At 32.3% G+C, this 22,122-nt stretch overlaps 1 protein-coding gene across 1 annotated transcript; it reads right to left on the bottom strand.

The window, feature by feature from the left end:
• Positions 1 to 215: 215 nt before the first annotated feature.
• Positions 216 to 5,734, bottom strand: LOC111699240 (zyxin). Its single transcript, XM_023469851.1, has 4 exons — positions 5,387 to 5,734; positions 4,587 to 4,837; positions 1,676 to 1,788; positions 216 to 297 (listed from the first exon to the last, which is right to left on the bottom strand). The coding sequence occupies exons 1-4, from the start codon at positions 5,658 to 5,660 to the stop codon at positions 243 to 245; spliced, it is 693 nt and encodes a 230-aa protein (XP_023325619.1). The 5' UTR covers positions 5,661 to 5,734; the 3' UTR covers positions 216 to 242.
• Positions 5,735 to 22,122: the final 16,388 nt, after the last annotated feature.

A 22,122-nucleotide genomic window follows, 5' to 3' on the forward strand; every position in this document is an offset into this window, starting at 1 on the left:
TTTTATTGGTTTAATTTCAGTTATGTTTAACTTTAGGATCTGTTAATAAAATTATGATGAAAAATAAAATGTTCTCGTCTATCTAAAATTTATCCTTATTTGAAATTTAAATTATCGATGAAAAAATTTCATTTTATTTCAGTTATTTACTACTTTAGGTTCCATGATTAAAATTATGTAAAATCACAAGTGTTTAAGAAAAATAAAATTATCTCGTCTAGTCTGGAATTTCCTTCTCCGTCTCAACCAAGAGCTAATAATGCATCTTGAGCAAGCTTCAACTCCTCAGTATATTGCCTAAATGCAAAGAAAGTTGATGAAACAATAATTTTCAAGTTTTCTTGTTCTTGGACATCAAAAGACGAGTGTTTTCTTCATATTTTAATCTTTTCCCTCAAAAATTCATCTTTTTTCCCAAAAGTCATTAATTTTCCCTCATTTAGCGAATTAAACCATAAAAAAACTCCGTGCAAACTCATAACTTTTGCGTAAAATAAATGATTTTTCACGAAAATATAAACCATTGAATTTTGGCTCTATGCATCTATTTTAACTTTGTAAGAGTTAGAAACCCTGGTGTGTGGATTATTATATAAATCTAACCGAACTAATTTTCATTCCAGAGATATTTAGTTTAATCTAAGCCAAGTTGAACTCATAGAAGTTTGAGCCAGACATAATACAATATGGCTGGCTTAGACTAATATTATATCTCAGTAAGTTCCGTTGGGACTAGGAAAAAGATGGGACTAGGAAAAAGATGGGACTAGGAAAAAGATGGGACTAGGAAAAAGATGGGACTAGGAAAAAGATGGGACTAGGAAAAAAGATGGGACTAGGAAAAAAGATGGGACTAGGAGAAAAGATAGGACTAGGAAAAAAGATGGGACTAGGGAAAAAGATGGGACTAGGGAAAAAGATGGAACTAGGGAAAAAGATTGGACTAGGGAAAAAGATTGGACTAGGGAAAAAGATGGGGCTAGGAAAAAAGATGGGACTAGGAAAAAAGATAGCACTAGGAGATAGAAAATATCGGACTAAGAGATAGAAAAGATAGGACTAGGAGATAGAAAAGATAGTACTAGGAAAGAAGATAGGACTAGGAGATAGAAAATATCGGACTGAGATAGAAAAGATAGGACTATGATATAGATAAGATACGACTAGGGGATGGAAAAGATAGGACTATGATATAGATAAGATAGGACTAGGGGATGGAAAAGATAGGACTAGGATAGAACAGGAAGAATGGAACTTCCGAGAATTAAGAATTGCTAAACTTTGTTTCCTGGGAAATATCAAGTCAAGGATGGAAACTTTTTAGAACAAGCATTTCGTCGGGAAACTATATTTAAATTTCAAGACGGGAATATTTGAAAGAGAATGTTTAGGATATAAGGACCTAGGGAGAAGGTTTATGAGAATAGAACCAGGGAGAAGGTTTATGAGAATAGAACCAGGGAGAAGGTTTATAAGAATAGAACCAGGGAGAAGGTTTATAAGAATAGAACCAGGGAGAAGGTTTATAAGAATAGAACCAGGGAGAAGGTTTATAAGAATAGAACCAGGGAGAAGGTTTAGAAGAATAGAACCAGGGAGAAGGTTTATATACTACAGAATGCACGAGAAAAAAATTATTACAACATAACCCTGACGTTTTTTATAAGTTTCTGACCTGTGTTGGTCTGCTCCGGGTAAACTAAACACCCCTCTTGAGACCTGAGGTTGTCTTGTACCCTGATACTGTTGGTTATTGGAACCCAGAGTATTCTGATTCCTCTCTCCAACCTGAGAAAGAAAGTAGTCAAGTTTCAACAAAAAAAATTTCTGAACGATGGATACTCATGGGAATTTATTTTCAGCCAATTTCTGAACATTTCTAGATCCTACAAATTTTGAAGAATCTGTCATTAGCAACAAGCCAGAAATATTTCAGAACACTTTTAACAAAAAAGAAGAAAATAGTTAAAAACATTAAAAATCGGTTGAAATTGAATCAACGGAGAACAAGCAGTGTTTTAAATAGTTTAAAATCTTATGTTCGTCCGAACGTATGGGTTTGCTACATTTAGGCTAATATCTTCAACATTTTACATGATTTCATAAAAACATTGCTTTAGGAGGTTGGGGATTTTATTAGAGTCTCCGGAGAACAAAAATAACTTTAACGTTAAAAAAACAAATCAAATCAACACTAGTTGGTCGCTATGTCAGTTTTTGACATTCAGAGAAGCTGGGTGGCTTTAATCTCAGTTTGTTAATTAAAATTTATGATTTTCCAAAATCAAAGAAGCACTGAATTAAAAAAGTAAGCCCATTTTTCTAGTTTGTGCATGTTGTGTGTGTCTCACGTTCAGACAAAAAAAAATTCTGGAAATTAAACCTCAATCCAAATCCTGAATCATGAAACCGAAATTAATTATCCAAAACCTGGGTTTTCGATCTTGAAAGATGCAATTTATCAGAGAAATTTGGCAACATGAGACAGTTAGGAAACCGTGACAGTGGATTTTATAAACAACCCAATTTGTACGAGATTTTTTCTAGCTACAGTGTGTCCCAATAAACATTATAATTAAGTGGCTACTTTAAAATCGTCTTAATTATCATTTATTATTGTATATTACGTGAACACAATGTGTGTGGTACTCCAGTTAAAACAGTTGATGCTTAAGATCCTGCTAGTCTTGGGAATTCCAAAATGTGGATGTTAAAATTGACTGTCGAGATATTGAGAAATCTGAGATTCTAATATATTAAATAGCAACGAAATCTTTCAAATGTTTTTTATCATTGTCAATTTTGAACATACAAAGAATGCAGACCACATTTTCAAAATCTCGTAAGACGTTTTGTACACTCTTTGTAATTTATCAATAATTGGAAATCGAAGACAATGTCAAATTGTCTCATTAATTACCATGTTTGTTGGGACACCCTGTATGTTGCAGAGTCAAGACAGATTCACGAGGAACCCTCAAAGCTTGGCTTACAAAACAACTGTACTGCAGTTTCTGGGAGGAATATAAACAAACATCGTCAAATATTCACTCGTAGTTTCTCCATAAACGTGTAGAAATTATCAGAACTAAACACGTTTAAAACCAAAACTATCAAATCTTCCAAATTATTGATCAGATAAAGGTTTCAAGGGTACCACTGAGAATCTGGCATTACAATCTTAAGCATGTAAGGTCACTAGAAATTACGCTTACAGTCCCTTTTATAAAGACTCAGGAAAGACTCATGGGTAAGAGTAGCATTGAGTTAGTTTATTTTTCTCCCAGAAACTGCAGTATACTTTGTATATAAACAAAAAATATTGGGATTCCTGCTGAATCTTCCTTGGTGCGCTCAGTCTAAGGGAAATGTTATCGAACCAGAATATTGGCCGGGAATAGACCATTTATATATAAAATTCGGTGATGGTGATGGACCAAACCTCTGTAGAGTAAAAAAAAAAGAAGATGTTGGTTCCAAATTTAATGAAAATATATTTCGGCCTGGGTTGACCCTCGTCAGTTCTTGAGGAATTGTTTCTGTCACGAAGATTAAAAATAAACCATTTATGGTAAAAAGTCAGAGTTAAAAAGAAGGGATTAAAGCGCGTAAACCTCTAAACACCTTCGCCACAAACTTGCCAAAAGAACTTTCAAGCAAAAGTTTTAGTATTATATCCTTGAATCATGTTATAACCAAAGCTTTTTCCTGGATTAGATTTTCATTAAAGGGAGTGTTCGCGAAAAATGAAAGGGGGTATATAGGCTTAATGCGATAAAAAAGCTTTTGATCGCTACTAATCTTACTTTTATCTGGTGTGCCTATAAGGAGAAAATTGTTAAAAACGACTCACACCGAAGAACGTAGTGTCCATACAAATTCAGAAAGATTCAACATTCAACTCGGATCTTAAACAAATCAATTTAATTCCAAACAAATCATTCAGATATTACAAACAATAGTCATCGATTATTTTTCGACGCATTCGTAAATAGTTGATATTTCATAGTATTTTGTATTTTTCATGATCTGCGAGTTACTTTTGAAAACATGCATTCCTGTTTCGAGGATTTTTGATTTTGAAGACGACATTTTCATATTTTCCAGGAATGTTCGAAAATCCAGCGCCAGCGAAAATTATTAAAAAAAAAATCAAAAATATTATGAAATATTAACTATATACGAATGCGCCGAAAAATAATCAATGACTACTGTTTGTAATATTTGAATGTTTGAATGTTTGGAATTAAATTGATTTGTTTACGATCAGAGTTGAATATGTTGAATCTTTCCGAATTTGTATGGACGCTGCGTTCTTCGGTGTGGGTCGTTTTTAACAATTTTCTCCTTATAGACGCAACAGATAGAAGTAAGATTACTTAGATTAGTAGCGATCAAAAGCGCTTTTTTATCGCATTTTTCCGGCGATTTAAAAAACCTAAAAAAAACAACTATAATTTAATATGTGAAAAAGGTATATATATAGCTTAGGTACATAAAAGTTCTAAAAATTTCAAAAATTATCCGGCCTTGATACATTCCATTGACCTCTGAATAAGAACATGTCCTGCACTTTTATAAAGTACCTGGAGAACCCTCTGCCGGGGTTTAGTAGTTGTTTGAACCTGCTCCGTATACTGATCCACATACTGCTCCGTATACTGTTCTGAACTGATGGAACTCTCTTTCTCCTGCCCTACATAAGGAGTTCCGCCAACTTGAGTAGCTCCGGCAGGGAGAGCTACTATTCGCCTGGGTTGTTGCTGAGGACCAGGAGCAGGATTAAATCTTGGAGCAGCGGGTTGAAATCTTGGAGCATTGGAGAGATTAGAAGCTCCTAAACATTAGATTAGACTACAATCAGAGGCCTCTAGCAAGGATCTATATACAGAAACGCCCAACTCATATATACGCAAATTGTGTACTGTACTCTGTGGGAGGAATGTAAACAATCCCAGTGCCCCCACAGAAGGTGAAGGGAAAGGACTACAGCTCTGATGTGATATTACAGTCCAACAAAAAACAAGTTAATATTTCAAGTTAGAGCGAATACACAATATGGTCAATATGGAAAATACAATAGCAATTTATTCGTATTCCACCCCTTGGGCCCTTTTCCCTTAAAAATGATGTGTTGCCCCTGAATTCTTTGTTTTGATCTCCTCCCACTGCAGTACACAGATTTGACGCATTAGAAATGGCAGTTCCTGGTCTATATATTTCTTGGCCTCTACGATCTCAACAAGAAATGTACTTTGTTTTTAAGTTACTTTAAAATCAATGACTTTTTTACAATCTTTAATGTAAAATTTTGATTTAAAGGGTTTAAGAATAATTTTGTGAATCTATGACGAAACTCAAGTGCAGCTTTGAATTAGATAAAAACCTGTATTTTTTGGTTGAGGGACATCAATATCAACAACTCTTCTATTCGGATCTGCCACCTCAGAGAATGGAATAGGAGCAACGATCTGGAATTGTGCTCTTGGAGCAGTATTTATCTCAGCTTGGTTTGCTCTGGGTGCAAAGCTAGAGGGAGATTGGGGTATTGTAGAGCTGCCAGCAGGGTTTGCTCCCCCCTTGACAAAACTGATTAATTTGTCGAGCTGATTACCATTAGAGAAAACAACTAACATGCACAACCATAATAATTTAATCATAATTTAACTGTATATATAACGTGAATGCAGAATCAGTGTGGCACCTAACTGACGTTTTTTAAGTTCTTGGAGTTTATTTGTTTTTGCTTTAAACCGGTTTTGGCAGTTCAGTATGAGAGTACAATCGGGAGTTAACAGAGCACGAAATTTAAAACAGGCAGAGTATCGGAACCTGATCGAAACCCAGGTTTCGTGAATTTGGTACAATAATTTTGTAGATTTGGTTGTAGGACTATTTAATATGGTAGATTTTGTATTTTATAATCATTTTCTGGGCTTACTTTGATATCTTTTAATCTACACAAACCTGTAAACCCCAAAAGAGAAACTCGGGAGTTTCATTCAACGATACTCTTTTAAGTTTCCGGCTCAGTGGTAGGCAAAGAGAATAGAATATATATTAGAGGGGAATTTACTAGAAAAAAGTGTAAAACGGTCATTTTGTTGTACTGTTTCCATACTGCAGGTGTACGAGGGAGGGGGTGCAGAGGCGCCATGATCCCCGCAAAAATGACCTCCGAGCCTCAGGATTTGCTGAATTACCTCCAGGCCCCGCAAAACTGGTCTCCCAGCCTCAGTGACGTCACCAAGCCTCCCGCCATTCTGTCTCCACACCCCGCATTTTGGTCTCCGCTTGTTGTTTTTATTTTTTGTTTAAATTTATTGCCATTGGCTTAACCAAAAAATATCAAAATATATCTATATGTAGTTAATGGGACTGTAAGCTTAATTTCAAGTGAGGCTCCATGCAAAAATGGCAATGCCTGATTCACAACGGTTCTCTGAAAAGGTAATTGCCTCATTAAGTATGAAGAGGGAGGGGGTGCAGAGGCGCCATGATCCCTGCAAAAATGACCTCCGAGCCTCAGGATTTGCAGAATTACCTCCAGGCCCCGCAGAACTGGTCTCCCATCATTTGGTCATTTTTGCGGGGATCATGGCGCCTCTGCACCCCCTCCCTCGTATGAATTATAATTTTGAGAACCGATTATTTTTAATTGCGGTTTCTCTACTGGTACCCGTGCAATTCTACTGCAGCAAAACATGTTAGGAAATCAACAGTCCCTTCTAAATAATTGATGAGATAAAGGTTTAAGGTTATCGTTGTGAATTGAACATTGCCGTTTTTGCATGGAGGGTCCCTTAAAATTACACTAACAGTCTCTTTAATAACAATAATAACTACATCTAAAATATTTTGAATATAAAATGTTTAGATAGGTTTAGATAGGGTAATTAAGGTTTTGTATGTTAATTATGAAAGTAAAAATGCATTAGTTTTGAAATTAAATGAGTGCAAATATAAGGGTTGGGTATAATATTAAAGATTGTGAGAAATAAGATAAACACTAAGGTTTAGGTTTGAGGCTTAGGGAGGCTAGGTTTGATTATGCCTGAGCCCGGCCCCGCGATATAAAATCTTCGACTCGAGTCGTAACACCCTTAAACCCGACTTTAAGACCCCAATCTGATTCATGTGATTGACAGCTGCAAGATCTTAGGCTCACGACTTAAGGAGTTAGACCCAATGAAAATAAAACCGATCTTAGTTGGTTTTAGTGGAGAATAAGTCTAGTTCTCATAAAAACCCGGAATGCGCCAATTCCTACCATGAAAATCCACCAAATAGAATATTAAACTGGTTTTTTGAACTCAACTCTTTGGAAAATAAGATGCAGCTTAAATCCGAAAGCTCAAATCGTAAATAAGGCCCAACCACACCTTAGACCCGAGCCATATTTTACCGAATTTTTAAATCGCGGGCTCTGTGGCCGAATTTAAAGAATTTAAGCGGCGGTTTAAATTTAAGCCGCGGTTTAAATATGGTCGGTTCCGCTTAAAATTGTATTAAATGTTTCAAGATTTAAGCCGGCACTAAATTCAAACCGGGTTTTGGCGGATTTAAACCGCGGCTCAAATTCTTTAAATTCCATCTCTGAATGAATAAAAATGCGTTTTGCATGGTTTGATTATGAAAAGACCATGCATTATTGGTTTAAATATAAACTGAATAAGGGCTAGGTTTGTAGCAAAAATTGAGGCCTATTGTAATTTACGTCATACCTTGTTCATATAGTAATTACGCAAATTCTGTATTGAGATTAACCCATTCCATGTATGTAGATATACATAACTCCGTCATACCCATATTGTGATTGTTAACTGCGTTAAATATATAAAAGCGCATACCTTGTAATTACGCTGTTAATGACCCAATTCTGATATCAACTACGAAATACACCTCAGTTGATAGATAAACTCTGTTCTGTTTACTACGAGAGAGTAAACATGAAACCCTGTCTTTATATTCAGGTTGATCATCCCCTTTACTTAGGGATTGATATATAGCTTGTTGATAGCTAGGCTTGTGTCCTTGTGAGGCATTTAGAGCGGATCTTCCCCATAATTTAGGATCGGTATATATATATAGCTTATTGATAGCTAAGCTTGTGTCATTGTGTGGCACCCAGAGCACTGTATTAGTTGCTGAATTTTGATAGCTACTCTTATGTCCTTGTGTGGCATTTAGAAGCGGACTGACCTGAGCTGAAAACTTTAGAATGAAATATCCAGATATCCCGTCGGATAATTAATCTGAAGATTAAAGTCATGAGGTAAACAAGCAATATTTAATCTGGAGATTAAGAAAAAGAGTGGATTAAGCTTTAACCCTGATATCCACCATTCTAAAGTTTTCAGCTCTGGATAGATACGTGTTGAGAGATTTTTAGGGAGTAGGTATTTACTACAGGTTTAGATATGATTAAGTAAGAATGTTTTAAATATGAACAGAATAAGGGTAGGGTTTAAATATGATTGAGTAAGAATGCATTAATAGTTTAGATATGAACAGAATAAGAGTTAGGAGTAAGAATTCATTAAAGTTTAAATATAATCGGATGAAGGTTTAGGTTTTAATATGATTGAGTACGATTGTATTATTGGTTTTGATACGAATGGATTAAGATTTGGCTTATAAAGGTTGGAATATGACTGAGTAAGAATGCATCAAAGGTTTGAATATGATCGTATCAAGGTTTAGGTTTAAATGCGGCTGAGTACGATTGTATTATTGGTTTTGATACGAATGGATTAAGATTTGGCTTATAAAGGTTGAAATATGACTGAGTAAGAATGCATCAAAGGTTTGAATATAATCGTATCAAGGTTTAGGTTTAAATACGACTGAGTACGATTGTATTATTGGTTTTGATACAAATGGATTAAGATTTGGCTTATAAAGGTTGGAATATGATTGAGTAAGAATACATCAAAGGTTTGAATATGATTGTATCAAGGTTTAGGTTTAAATACGGCTGGGTACGATTGTATTATTGCTTTTGATACGAATGGATTTAGATTTGGCTTAAAAAGGTTGGAATATGATTGAGTAAGAATGCATCGAATATGATCGTATCAAGGTTTAAGTTTAAATACGGCTGAGTACGATTGTATTATTGGTTTTGATACGAATGAATTAAGATTTGGCTTTTAATGGTTGGAATATGACTGAGTAAGAATGCATTAAAGGTTTGAATATGATCGTATCAAGGTTTAGGTTTAAATTCGGCTGAGTACGATTGTATTATTGGTTTGGATACGAATGTATTAAGATTTGGCTTATAATGGTTGGAATATGACTGAGTAAGAATGCATAAAGGTTTGAATATGATCGTATTAAGGTTTAGGTTGAAATATGGCTGAATGCGAATGAATGGAACGGAAATTTGGCAAGCCCATCCCTGGATCTAAAACTACAGGGTGGATCAAAATGCATGCACAGTCGGATACAGACTGTATTGTATTGTAAGAACAAAAAGCCAAATTACTATTGTTGAAAAGGGTTCAGCTTTTACAGCACCAAACCTTTTTAGTACACCCTATACATAAGATATTTTGAAATATATATATTATATAAATGTAGATTCTTCATCCTGCCATAGGTTTGAAACACTATCTGAATATAAAAGATAAGAATATCTGTTTCTATATTGGTTTGTATCAAGGTTCTCTTTAAGATACAATATACGCTAAAATATATTGAACATTTCTATATTGATAAATAGACGGAAATCTATTGTTTGCTTAAATACTAGAATTTATACAAATTCTTTATTTATCTTTATTAAATATGTAAAAATACTAGTCTTACAGGGCGCTTCTATTTCAATTGTGAACATTTTCTCTTTGTATACATTTAAAAGAAAAAAAAATTCTCGGATTTTATAAAAAAAATCGTGGATTTTCAAAATTTAATGAAAAATCGAATTTCGTTGGAACAATTTTTTTAAATTTTAATCATCCAGGGAATGATGACGTGATTGTCCGATTCATAACGGTTTAAACCCTTTTCCAAGAGCAAAAATCATTGAATTATCCCTATTTTCCGATCTGAAATTTTTTTATTGTATTTTTGTGTAGTAGAGACTATGAAAGGTATTGTGAGAATGTTTAGCTTTTTAAGAAAGTAAAATTGGATGATATATATTCCTTATTATTGATCTGATAAAGGGAAAAGGATTCTGATGTGAATTAGGCGTACATCCTCTTTAGATTACAGACACATCAAACTACATCAACAGTCATTTTAAAAATTGATTTAAGGTTGAAAATTCAGAACTTTTTGTATAATATCATTTAAAAATATTCAATTGAAAATTGTCATCTATTCCAATTTTATGACAAAATTACTCTTTTTCCATTAGAATTTTACAAACTTTTGTCCAGATTTTACAGTCAAAAAGGTCTAAGGATTTTAAAAAAGAATTATATTTCCCAGATTTTGTTACGATATTTCACAGTCACACAAAACAATAATATTCTTAATAATTTAAACAAGAACTGTATAATATAATTTACACTATATATTATTCTGCCTTGTAATAGAAAACGTGTTGGTTCAACCACATAATGGGTATACTAGACGGCTGGTACAAGTATAGACTATATCAAGGTACTAATGCAAGGAAAGTTATTTCAGAGGTGTACGCATTTTTTGTACTGCAGTGTACTGTCTTTGAGCGGAAAAGTAAAAACAAAACGGATGTCAAAGCCTGACATGGAATCCATTTTCACAAAAATAATCTATGAAATATTCTGGTCATAGGAAACTATTATGTGAATTTTCAAAATTATCAAAATTAGATGCTTTTAACCTCCTCGGATACTGAACGACACTGATGATGCATCTATTCTTGTTTACAAAGTCCGCCCAGAGAGAACTGGTTTCAATACGTACGCAGAGCATATGCGACCGCAATTAATTTTCCTTGAATTAGTTCCTTGGACTATACTTGCATCCTTGATCTGGTTCATGCAACACTAGCACTGGTGTTTCTTTATTTTTCTTTGAGTGGCTCGATTGAATGCCTAAATATATTCTAATATTCTTTATTTTATTTCAGGCAAGTAAATAATGCACCTACAGTGTGTAGAGATCTGATTGATCAGAAAACACTGATTGAATTGTTTCAAGTGTAAGAAAAAAATCCCCCCCCCCCTTATCTGAAATGGTTAATTCGCCGAAATCTGTCTGTCCCTATAATATGAATTATAAAATTTAACCTGGAACACCATGTCGAAGAAGTTTTTAAGGTAAAATATTTTGTATTCCCCCTCCATAATTTAAAGAACAAATGATATCATTCATATTTTGACAAAATACATAAATAAGAAAGATAATTTTAATCTTTAACATTCTGAATCATAATTTATATAATTGTCAGATATTATTTAAATAAAATGTTGCCAGAGATGAAATCTTTTGAAGCTATTATAGAGTAGTCATGGTTATGAAAATTCTTGCTGCTTTTGAAAGGATTTGAGTTTTTGTTAAAAACTTTGATTTTCTGATCTCTATATCTTTGCATCTCAATGTTGTAAACATTAAATATTTCAAACTCCGGCTTCTGTTAGATTTAAAAATCTAAGTTTGAAATATCTAAGGTTTACACTCAATTCCTTTCTATTAAAGAATTATACTATATTTAAAAGATAGCAAAAGTTTTAACTATCAGAGGTTTTCACCATCCGGTCGAAAAGACAAAATTTTAAAAAAATTAGATTTTGAGTCAAATATTAAGTCCTCAGTAAGTGGTAAGCGAAAAAGGACACGTAAACAAAACATTTTTTTGTGTCTTTAGATTTTATAGTTTTATTGGGATGAATTTTTCTTTGTTTAAAACAGTTCCGGAACCTCCACGAATGGTTTCCTGAGACCAAAAACGTTTTATCAGAATTGTAAAAAGTTTTGGACTGGGGTTTGAGAAATGTTGACAGTTGGACAAGAAAGTCCTGAGTTTAGATTAAACAAAGTTAGAAATCCTTCCTAGCGCAGAATATCCGGGCTGGTATTCAATCTACAGATTACAACAAGATGTATAATCTAATAAGTATATTACACATCCATAAATATACTTTGCTTGTCTGGGTTCTGTTTGTATCCAATAAACGTAAAAAACGACTGAACCGATCGGGCCTAAATTTGTTTGGGACCTTATATGACAAAAGGAAGGTTTCTGGATGATCAGAATTAGAGGTGTTTCCAAAAATTTTGATTTTTGAAAATTCGCGAAAAAAAATGGAAATGCAGTGCAAAAATGTATTATTGTTTTATCTAAGAGAAAATGCTAAAAGATTAAGCAAAAATTTATAGTTGAAATAGAAGATGTGTGCGAAGCGCCCTGATAGTCTAGTTTATACTATATTTTCTATGTCCCGCGCGCGCCTATGCCTCGCTTCTATTTATTAGTGTGTATCATAAAACTGATAACATTTGAATCAAAAACTATCTTCTCATATTATAATTCAGTCAACTTGAAAGAAAAAGATGAAGATAAGAAGATTTACAACTTGCCACAATTTTCTGTTTCATTTGTTTCCAGTGTTTCATGTTTTCTTGGAGGTTTTCCTTTATTTATTGTATCTTTATTTTCTTTGACTAAATGATATGCAATGTTGATTGGATATTTGTTAAAGAGAACCCACCGCCTCGGGAACTGATACCTCCACTCTATTTCCTTTATTTTTCATAAGTCTAAACTATCTTAAAATAACTTATAGCGATTTTTTATTTGTGTTTTCAAATACAGTGATAACCAGAAAACAATGGAATAGGAAGACGACATAATAACAATACTTCAGAGAAATTGATGTTGCTAAACAGTTATTAGGTCACTAATTTAGTGAACTGGGTCTATTTATACACTGCTTGATTTCTGTGTCTCATGTTCATCGAACTTTTTATTTTATAACTTGAGTCAAAAAATCGTCTTCCTATTCCAGATTTTTCTTGTTATCATTGTAGCTTTAATCTTTTAATCCAACCACATCAAAATAAACTTAAAGTAAATTTTACATTAGATTAAAATCTTAAATGTTATTAACCAAAAATTATCTTATCAAAGAGCTATTTAATAAGAACAAAAATGTTCTGAATTTTTAATAATTTTTAAATAAAGTTAATTCTCTCAGACCTTGGCGTAATATACGCACTAGAGGAGCTACAAGGGCTCGAAGTCGAACCAGTAATGGTGGTGTGTACAACAAGATTGTTAAGATATGAAAAAGTTTGATAATGTTTCAAGTTCTAAACGAACAGACCTAGAGAGACATTATAACATTAAAACAGTGTGGGATAATTTTTTATGACGGAAAGGTGTTAAAAATATCTTTTGTTTGTCGATGAGAACAACTTTAACTTGGTACTTTAACTTGGTACTTTAACTTGGTACTTTAACTTGGTACTTTAACTTGGTACTTTAACTTGGTACTTTAACAGCTTTACTTTTATTTATATCAAAAAAGTATAATCTGTGTTTTACAAACAAAATAATCTTAGCTAATCAAATTAACCATTTGTATTTTTATTCCCTTTCTCGAATGAATTGGAATCTAAAATTACGATGACAGATCTGTCTAAACTTTCATAGATTCTAGATTCAGCAAAAACTTCAAGTTTGATTTGATTTCAAGGGAGTGTCTGCGGTCCTTTATCTGAGAAACTACATTGGACCCTTTAAACTGCCGACCTAAGTTATAATTTTTGCTGCCCTTTGACCAACATAACCGACCTATGATTCCCCTATAGAGGGACGTTAAGCTACTTTACGTCCCTTGGGGCAATTAAGTACAATAACAACCCGCTCTGCGAAGTTTTCGTGAAAAAATTGGCCCAAAAAGCAGTTGTAACTACATTTTAAATGAACTAATAAACATGAAACACAGCAATTGTCCAGTGCACAGTGCACCCGCCCCATTTCACAAAATAAGTTGTTTTAGAAGCTAATGGAACTATTATTAGTTTTATAACAATATCCAATACACACAATGTTGCTTAAATATCGTCTTAATGAGCCCCACTGTATAATCTAGATATTTTAGATTTTGGTTAATGCAATTAAAAAGAGATCTTCGCCAACAATTTGATATTCCAGATGGAAAACCAGAAAAGGATCGGGTTATTGAACAAGGTTAAAAGTTTAACGATGAAAAAGGTTTTGGCATTAAAGGGTTACTTAAAATTATGTTAACAGTCCCTTTAGTATCACCGTAGATGGTATGAACCAGTATGTTAATTGAAGAAAAAGATAACGAAACTGGAAGCAAAGATAAAAATTGCAGAACGTTGTAAGTATTAATTAAAGACCAGAAAACAGTAGAATAGGAAGACGACATTAAAACAAAACTGAAGTGGATTTGATGTTGCTAGAAAGCAACTAGCTTTACTAGTAAGTTATTAAATCACTTGTTAAGTGAAATGGGTCTGTTGACATTTGTTGTACCTTATGTTCATTGGACTATTTAAAGTCATAACTTAAGTCTATTACTCAACTTCCTATTTCAGAGTTTTCTGGTTATTACTGTATTTCTATTTTGAAGTAAATAGATAGGATACCGACGACGATGTGTTCCATAATTACAAAATCGTTATAGCAGAAACCAAGACATATAAAAGTTCTAATAATTCTTAATTTTTGTATCGATTTTAAAGATATTTTGAAAAAATCTAACTTCTGTTTGTTAGCAATTATCAAGCTAGGTTAAAAAACAAATTTAAAAGTTTTATTTCTTCTTTCATAATTTTTACCATTGCGGTGGGAGACAGATTTTAAATCTTTTAAACCGATTTATAGTTTTAAACCAGTTTAATTTAAAGGTTATTATGGTACATACACTATTTATGAAAAACCAGAAATTTATTACTTTTATAGGTTCATGTGAAAATAATTGCTAGGCTTATTGACTGTTCATAAAACTAGAATATGAAAACGTTCACAAATAAAAAGTAGAAGCCGGAAGCCCTATTAAGACAAAATATGTTTAACGATGAATTTATAAATCAAACCTGTTCAGACTTAGAAAAAAAACTATTCCTCATTCCTCGAAAATTCCCTCGGAGAGAGATTTGAATTTGTTGAACCAAAGTATATCTGTGGGACGGGTTGGGAGACAGTTCTCTCCTCTCCTCCATTCCATTCTCTATACTCAGTTGTGATAAATCCTTCTTGAGATCTGTGCAGTGGTGACAAAATAAACTCTCTTTTGTTTAGGCATATACTATTTATACAAAACATAAGTACATCTAAATCATTAAATTTTTTTTTACCGGAAAAACTCGCAGTAATTCTTTTATTTATATATTTATTTTCAAATTAATGAGAAAAGGAATTGAGTTTTTGGAACAAAATCAAATATTTAAACCTCAATATCTTTAGAACCCGATGTTGTAAACTTTGATATTTCAAACTCAAATTATTTGATCTAACAGAATTCATTGCTTGAAATATCTAAGGTCTGCAACATTTGGTTCCAAAGATATAGTGATTAGAAAATCAGAGTTTGTGGCAAGGACTCAATTTCTTTGTGATCTTAACAGTTTTCTTCTACAGTGTATAAGAGGTTAGATAGAGATATATAAATCCATAAAATAAAACTTAGATGATTTGATCTAAAAGAATTAATAGTTTGAAATACAATGGGTTGTAGAGAAAATCAGAGTTTGTGGCAACAACTCAATTTCTTTGGGAATTATTTTCTAATTGAAATGAATAATGTATGCATGAAGATATTTTAAAAACAAAAAACTATTAAAAAAATAGACGCGAAGCGCTCGCCCATTTTTTCTAGTTTCTAAAAGGAATGAAAGTACAGTTTATGTAAAAGCCCATTAATGTAATATTGAAGTAATTATGAAAAGCATAATATTCATTTTCCCCAGAGTATTCAAATTCTAATATTCCGTTTACTTTATCCAGTAAAATGTTAATGAGATTTTAATGGTATAATCTGAGAGACTGAAGTTTTCATTAATAATTGGAGACTACTGGAGAGTACCGGAGGGTTCTAAATCCAGTGGAGAGAAAATTATTTCTACTGGAGAGCTTTAAAATTTTTACCAAAATATAAATTCTACCGGAGGGTTTTCTATTCCACTGGATTACAAACTATTCATATGGAATTTGAACCTAAATTAATAATTCTACCGGAGGGTCTTTTAATTCGTTGGAGGAATTAGATTGTGTAGAAAAACAGGTTTGAATTTTTCCCCAAAGTGATTCATATCTTACTAAAGCATTTTAGATGTATTTCTATACATTACTTGTCTGTCTTGGATTTTAGTTGTAAACAGAAAAATCTAAAAAAAAATTATCTACATTTTGCAGGTTTGCAGATATATCAGTAACAAAAAGCTAAAATTATTACCCAGTAGTGTTTATAATAGCAATAGTTGAAAAACCCGGTAAAATATAAATCACTATGGGGAAAAATTCAAGCCTTTTTAGTTCACACAGAACATTCCTCCAGTGAATTAAAAAACCCTCCAGTAGAATTTTGCTCTTTGTAAGAACTCAAATCCTCCCCATTTTGAAATGCAATTTACTCCAGTGGAATAGAAAACCCTCCGGTAGAATTTATATTTTGGTAAAAATTTTAAAGCTCTCCAGTAGAAATAATTTTCTCTCCACTGGATTTAGAACCCTCCGGTACTCTCCAGTAGTCTCCAATTATTAATGAAAACTTCAGTCTCTCGTATAATCTGCACGGGGTTCAATGAACTTTGAATGCGTGAGATTTCAATGTTGTTTTTTGACACCGTTTTTTATTGTTTTGTTTTCATCGTATGTGGGTTTCTTCAAGAAATTTTTGTTGTATTGACGTCAGTAGGACTTTTGTTTAGTCTTGGAGATGTTCTTTTATAGTCTAGTTCTTTGTAAGCCGCGAATGTTTGGACATAAAACAATGAAAAAATAAAATCCAATGAAATCTGAAAAAAACAAGATAGACTTTAAATACCAGAGTTCCAAATATACATATTTATACCTGAGTGTTTGTATTCCTTCAGTATATTTCTCCAGACAAAGAGAAGCTTCAGCTCTTCAGATTTTTCAATTTTAAAATGTTGATTCCTCTTAACTCTAATTCTTCTTCTTTATTTTCAATATATTTTCTATTTTATTTATTGATAATATCTTGTATCTACATTTAGTTTCTTTTTACCATCATGTAGTGTCTATTTACCTCCACACAGGGAGCCGTAGTACATTTGAATTTCGGAGCCGGGTCAACCTTTCCGGTCCCAGTTTGTACTGTATCGCCCGGACGTTAGTTAAATAATGCAGACACTCAATAGGGCTAGTCGGTGCAACAAGGTTGACGCGGTCAGACTTTAGGTTGAATTTACTTTTACTGAAGGGTCAGAGGTGCGTGTCCATTCCATTTAGTATGTATTTACTTTTTCAATTGTATGCATATCATAAACTTATTTCTTAAGAACCCAGTTTTCTTTTGACACAAACAAAGTAAATGATTACAAACCTAATATCTATAAGATTTACGTTGTTGAAAAGAGTACATTTTCATTATTTATTCTTCCTTTATCTTTACGTTGGAGAAATCTTAAATATTATCTTAATTAATTTTTCTTTTTTTCTTCCTTTTTTCTTTTTTCTTGATCTAAATTGTTTGCAGTTGTTTTGTTCTTATTAATAATCCAGGGTTAAAAATATAAAAAAAGAGAAAAAGATCAAAGTCTTTAAAAAAATTAAAGAAAAGGAAAAGTTTCTTGAGAATTATAAACTTTTAAAAATTTAGATTTCAAAAATACGTTTTGTGAAAAAAATTGATAGAACTAATAACCCGTTAAAAGTTAATAAAGGCATTATTCAGGTTGGTACAGTGATAACCAGAAAAATTTAGGAAAGGAAGTCAATCAAGTCCCTTTTGGAGAAACTAGAGTTCAAAACTTTTGTGTGAAAAAGCGCTTGCTGCAAAGCCCTATAACAATATCCACAGTGACAACTTTTAAAGGATTTGCCACAAACTCTGATTCTCTAAAATAAAGTTTCGACCTCTTATAAACTAATGTTTTGACCTCTGATGAACTCAAGTTTTGAAAGTTGTTTCCTCTGAGGAGATAAAGTTTTTATCTCTGATGAACTAAAGTTATTCACAACGGTATTCACAACGGTATTCACAACGGTATTCACAACGGTATTCACAACGGTATTCACAACGGTATTCACAACATTCACAAAGGTATTCACAACGGTATTCACAACAGTATTCACAACAGTATTCACAACTGTATTCACAACGGTATTCACAACGGTATTCACAACGGTATTCACAACGGTATTCACAACGGTATTCACAACGGTATTCACAAGGGTATTCACAAAGGTATTCACAACGGTATTCACAACAGTATTCACAACAGTATTCACAACAGTATTCACAACGGTATTCACAACGGTATTCACAACGGTGGTATTTACAACGGTATTTACAACGGTATTCACAACGGTATTCACAACGGTATTCACAACGGTATTTGGAGGAAACTCAAAACTACTTTGAAATCCCTTTAACCCTTTATCTTTTTAGTAGATTTTTAATAGATTTTTTCTTACATCAGAAGTTATTAAGACTTTTAATTGATTTTTATGTTTTCGATTAGTTTATATTCTATTTATCTGAAATGTGTTATTGGAAATCCAAGGTTTCGATGAAAATTCGATTAATTTCAAAATCGTTTCTTTGCAAACTTAATTTACCTTAAAACCAATTTTGACTAAAGAAACGATTTAATATATATTCTTTTGACAATTAATTTTCTTGAAGAATGTGATCATGACAGATATCTTGTCTCCTCTGTCTTCTTGAAAGAATAGAATTGTAAAACTGCAGATCTTAACTTTCTAAAAACGTCTAAGGACTGAATACAAATCAAGAGATTTCAGTTCAACCGGAGAGAGAAATAGAGTGGCGTGGATCGACCTGAATTGTTTATAAATTCTAGATATAACTGATTTAAACTATGTGGTCATGCATTTCTAAAAATTTATTATAATTTATTTAATTAGCTTCCTTATAGGAATAAATTAGAGGGGAAGGGGGGGCTAAATTTTACGCAAAGGAATTGACTTATTGCCACAAACTCAAATTTTCTTTACTACCAGATGTTACAAACCTTTGATTTTTCAAGCTAAATCTATTTAATCTAACAGAACTCGTAAAGATATATGAATTAGAAAATCAGAGTTTGTGACAAAGACTCAATCACACCCGACTAACCAGAGTGAGCAGCATTCGGTTTCTTATATTTGAAATCAAACCTGTTTTGGTCTTTAATTCAATAATCATTTACTTTACGGATTTGTTAATTTTATACATTTTTATTCAACATGCAAATGCCAACAAAAAAGTATTTAAAAAAAGGCAAAAAAATTATGTTTAATGGGTCAAATTGTGATCGAAAGACACAGCTTTCTGGAATATTGACAGAACCGTGAAATCCCCGTGCAATTCCTTTAACTTGAACCGACACAAGTTGAACCATCTCTTTTAGATTTTTTTATGAATGTTTCTTGTTTTATGAAGATTTTAAGTGAATATTTCCACAATAGGAATGAAAAGTATTGTGTAAATTATGCGTATAGAATAACCCTATAACAGTATATTATATTACATAAACATGCCAAGTTGTCTGTAGTAAAAATGAGCGCTTTTTATTCGAAAAAAGTAATAAAGTTTTATCTTGAATGAATATATATATATATATATATATATATATGTGGGGTAATTGCCCGATGCACAACGGTACCCTTTCAATCTTAAAAACCCGTTTGATTGAACTGCATCCAGGGTACTTACAAAGAATGAAACTTTATAGCAATACTATTATACAGCAGATTTTACTCAATATTTGTATATATTCATATTTCATGGTTCTTACCAGTTTATTTTTTCAACTATTTTTAAATTATTTGTATTTTCAATATTTCCAGATCGTCATATATCAGAAATATGGAAAATGTTGGAAAATTTTGATAGATATTTATAATGTTTCTCAATCACCCTGTAATCCAGATATTATATTAAATTTATAATATCTCTTCATAAATGTAATTATTAAAGCGACTTTAGTTGTAATTTCAAGTGATATTCTTGACATTCTTAATAACTTTACCTTTGGGACTTATTTCTTCTTTATCCGTAAATATTTTTAAAGTTTCATTTCCGAATTTTCAGAGTTTGTCAAAATTTGAAGAATCTAAATGTTTTGATGAATAATTCTCATGCATAATGCAGTTGTTAAGGTCCTAATATTAAGTCAACAGGACACATATATTAATATATTAAGCCGGAAACATTCCAGATTATGAATATGAAACACTTGTGCATATTTATTTATATTACTTTTGGATCATGCATTATAGAGAACTAGATAAATAGATAAATAGATAAATAGAAAACTAGATAAATACATAAATAGAAAACTAGATAAATACATAAATAGATAAATAGATAAATAGAAAACTAGAAAACTTTAGAAGTAGAAAAGTAAAGAAACAGAGAACAATACAAAACTACAGCTCTTGAAAACTAGTTAAATAAAGAAACTGGAGAACTAGAAAGCCTGAAACTAGAGAACTAGAGAACTATGCAGAACTACAGAACTTGAAAACTAGAAACATTAAAATACTGGAGAACTAGATAACCTGGAACTAGAGAACTGGAGAACTAGAGAACTGGAGAACTAGAAAACTAGATAACTAGAGAACTATACAAAACTTCAGATTTTGAAAACTAGAAACATAAAGAAACTGGAGAAATAGAGAATTAGAGAATTAGATTTATCAAGGTTTTCAGTCAATTGCAATTTATATTTCTACATTTCATCCAGAAAAATAAGTTCTCATCAAATAAATTACTTTGTTTTTAATCTAAGATTAAAATCAGAAAACAAAAACTTTTGAAAAGAAAAATTGCGAGACTTATCCTGTGACTGAATTTGATGAATTTGAGCAAGGTTGCTGAACCACCTACAGCCGGTTCAAATTTTGAATAACCTATTCAAAAATAAAGATTCATGAGGATTTAAATCGGTAATTCAGGGTTTACACCATCAATGGTTCGGCGAGCTCTTCAATTCATCTAGTGTCGTTGATTGATTAAAGTGTTTGATCTAGTGTCGTTGATTGATTAAAGTGTTTATTCTAGTGTCTGTGTTTGATTAAAGTGTTCGATCTAGTGTCTGTGTTTGATTTAAGTGTTTGATCTAGTGTCGTTGATTGAATAAAGTGTTTGGTCATAGGGCCGTTGTTTGATTAAAGAGTTTGATCTAGTGTCGTTGTTTGATTAAAGTGTTTGATTTAGTGTCGGTGTTTGATTAAAGTGTTTGATCAAGTGTCGGTGTTTGATGAAAGTGTTTGATCTAGTGTCGGTGTTTGATTAAAGTGTTTGTTCTAGTGTTGGTGTTTGATTAAAGTGTTTGATCTATTGTAGGTGTTTAATTAAAGTGTTTGATCTGGTGTCGGTGTTTAATTAAAGTGTTTGATCAAGTGTCTGTGAATGTCAATGAAAGTGTCTAATGTCGGTCGTTTTGTTTATATTATTTCACCCTCACCCCAGATTATATGTCTGCAGTAAAAACCCAGAATCTCTCTCCGTGCTCAAACATAATTATATATATATATATATTATATATTATATATATATATCTCGAGTTACATAAACCCCGGTTTTCTACTATTTGCAACTTCAAACTGAAAATATCAGGGGGTTTAAGCATGAAAGCAAATTTCTACGATAATTTTTAGGAAATGTGAGAAAGTAAAAGCATAAAATCCGGCAAGAAATCATAAGAAATCCGCAAAAATTGGATTATGTCATTATTAGATTGGGCCATTTTGATTACTGCAAAATATTTGGCACATCAAAACCCAAGAAAATCACCAAAATTCTTCGCTCTGGTGCACAGTTATTAATAATTTGAAAAAAAGAAAAGCTGTAGATGTGAAGAAAGAAATTCCCTCCAAAATCAACGATGCAGTTAGATTCGGACAAAACTTAATTTTTTTGTATTTTTTAAAGTTACTTTACACATCAAATCTAGAATTATGTTTTTGACAATGAAAAATAAGATTTACACATAAAATTCTGAATTTTTTTTGTGATT

Source organism: Eurytemora carolleeae, unplaced genomic scaffold (genome assembly GCF_000591075.1).
Source record: "Eurytemora carolleeae unplaced genomic scaffold, Eaff_2.0 scaffold16, whole genome shotgun sequence".
In the NCBI taxonomy this organism is placed as follows: Eukaryota; Metazoa; Arthropoda; class Copepoda; order Calanoida; family Temoridae; genus Eurytemora; species Eurytemora carolleeae.

Excerpts from the sequence above, each read along its gene's own strand:
- LOC111699240 (XM_023469851.1), bottom strand. The coding sequence starts at position 5,660 with ATGATTAAATTATTATGGTTGTGCATGTTAGTTGTTTTCTCTAATGGT. Across the intron at positions 4,838-5,386 it reads CCCTCAACCAAAAAATACAG|GAGCTTCTAATCTCTCCAAT; the intron begins GTTTTTATCTAA and ends TCTAATGTTTAG. Across the intron at positions 298-1,675 it reads CCCGGAGCAGACCAACACAG|GCAATATACTGAGGAGTTGA; the intron begins GTCAGAAACTTA and ends CTTTGCATTTAG.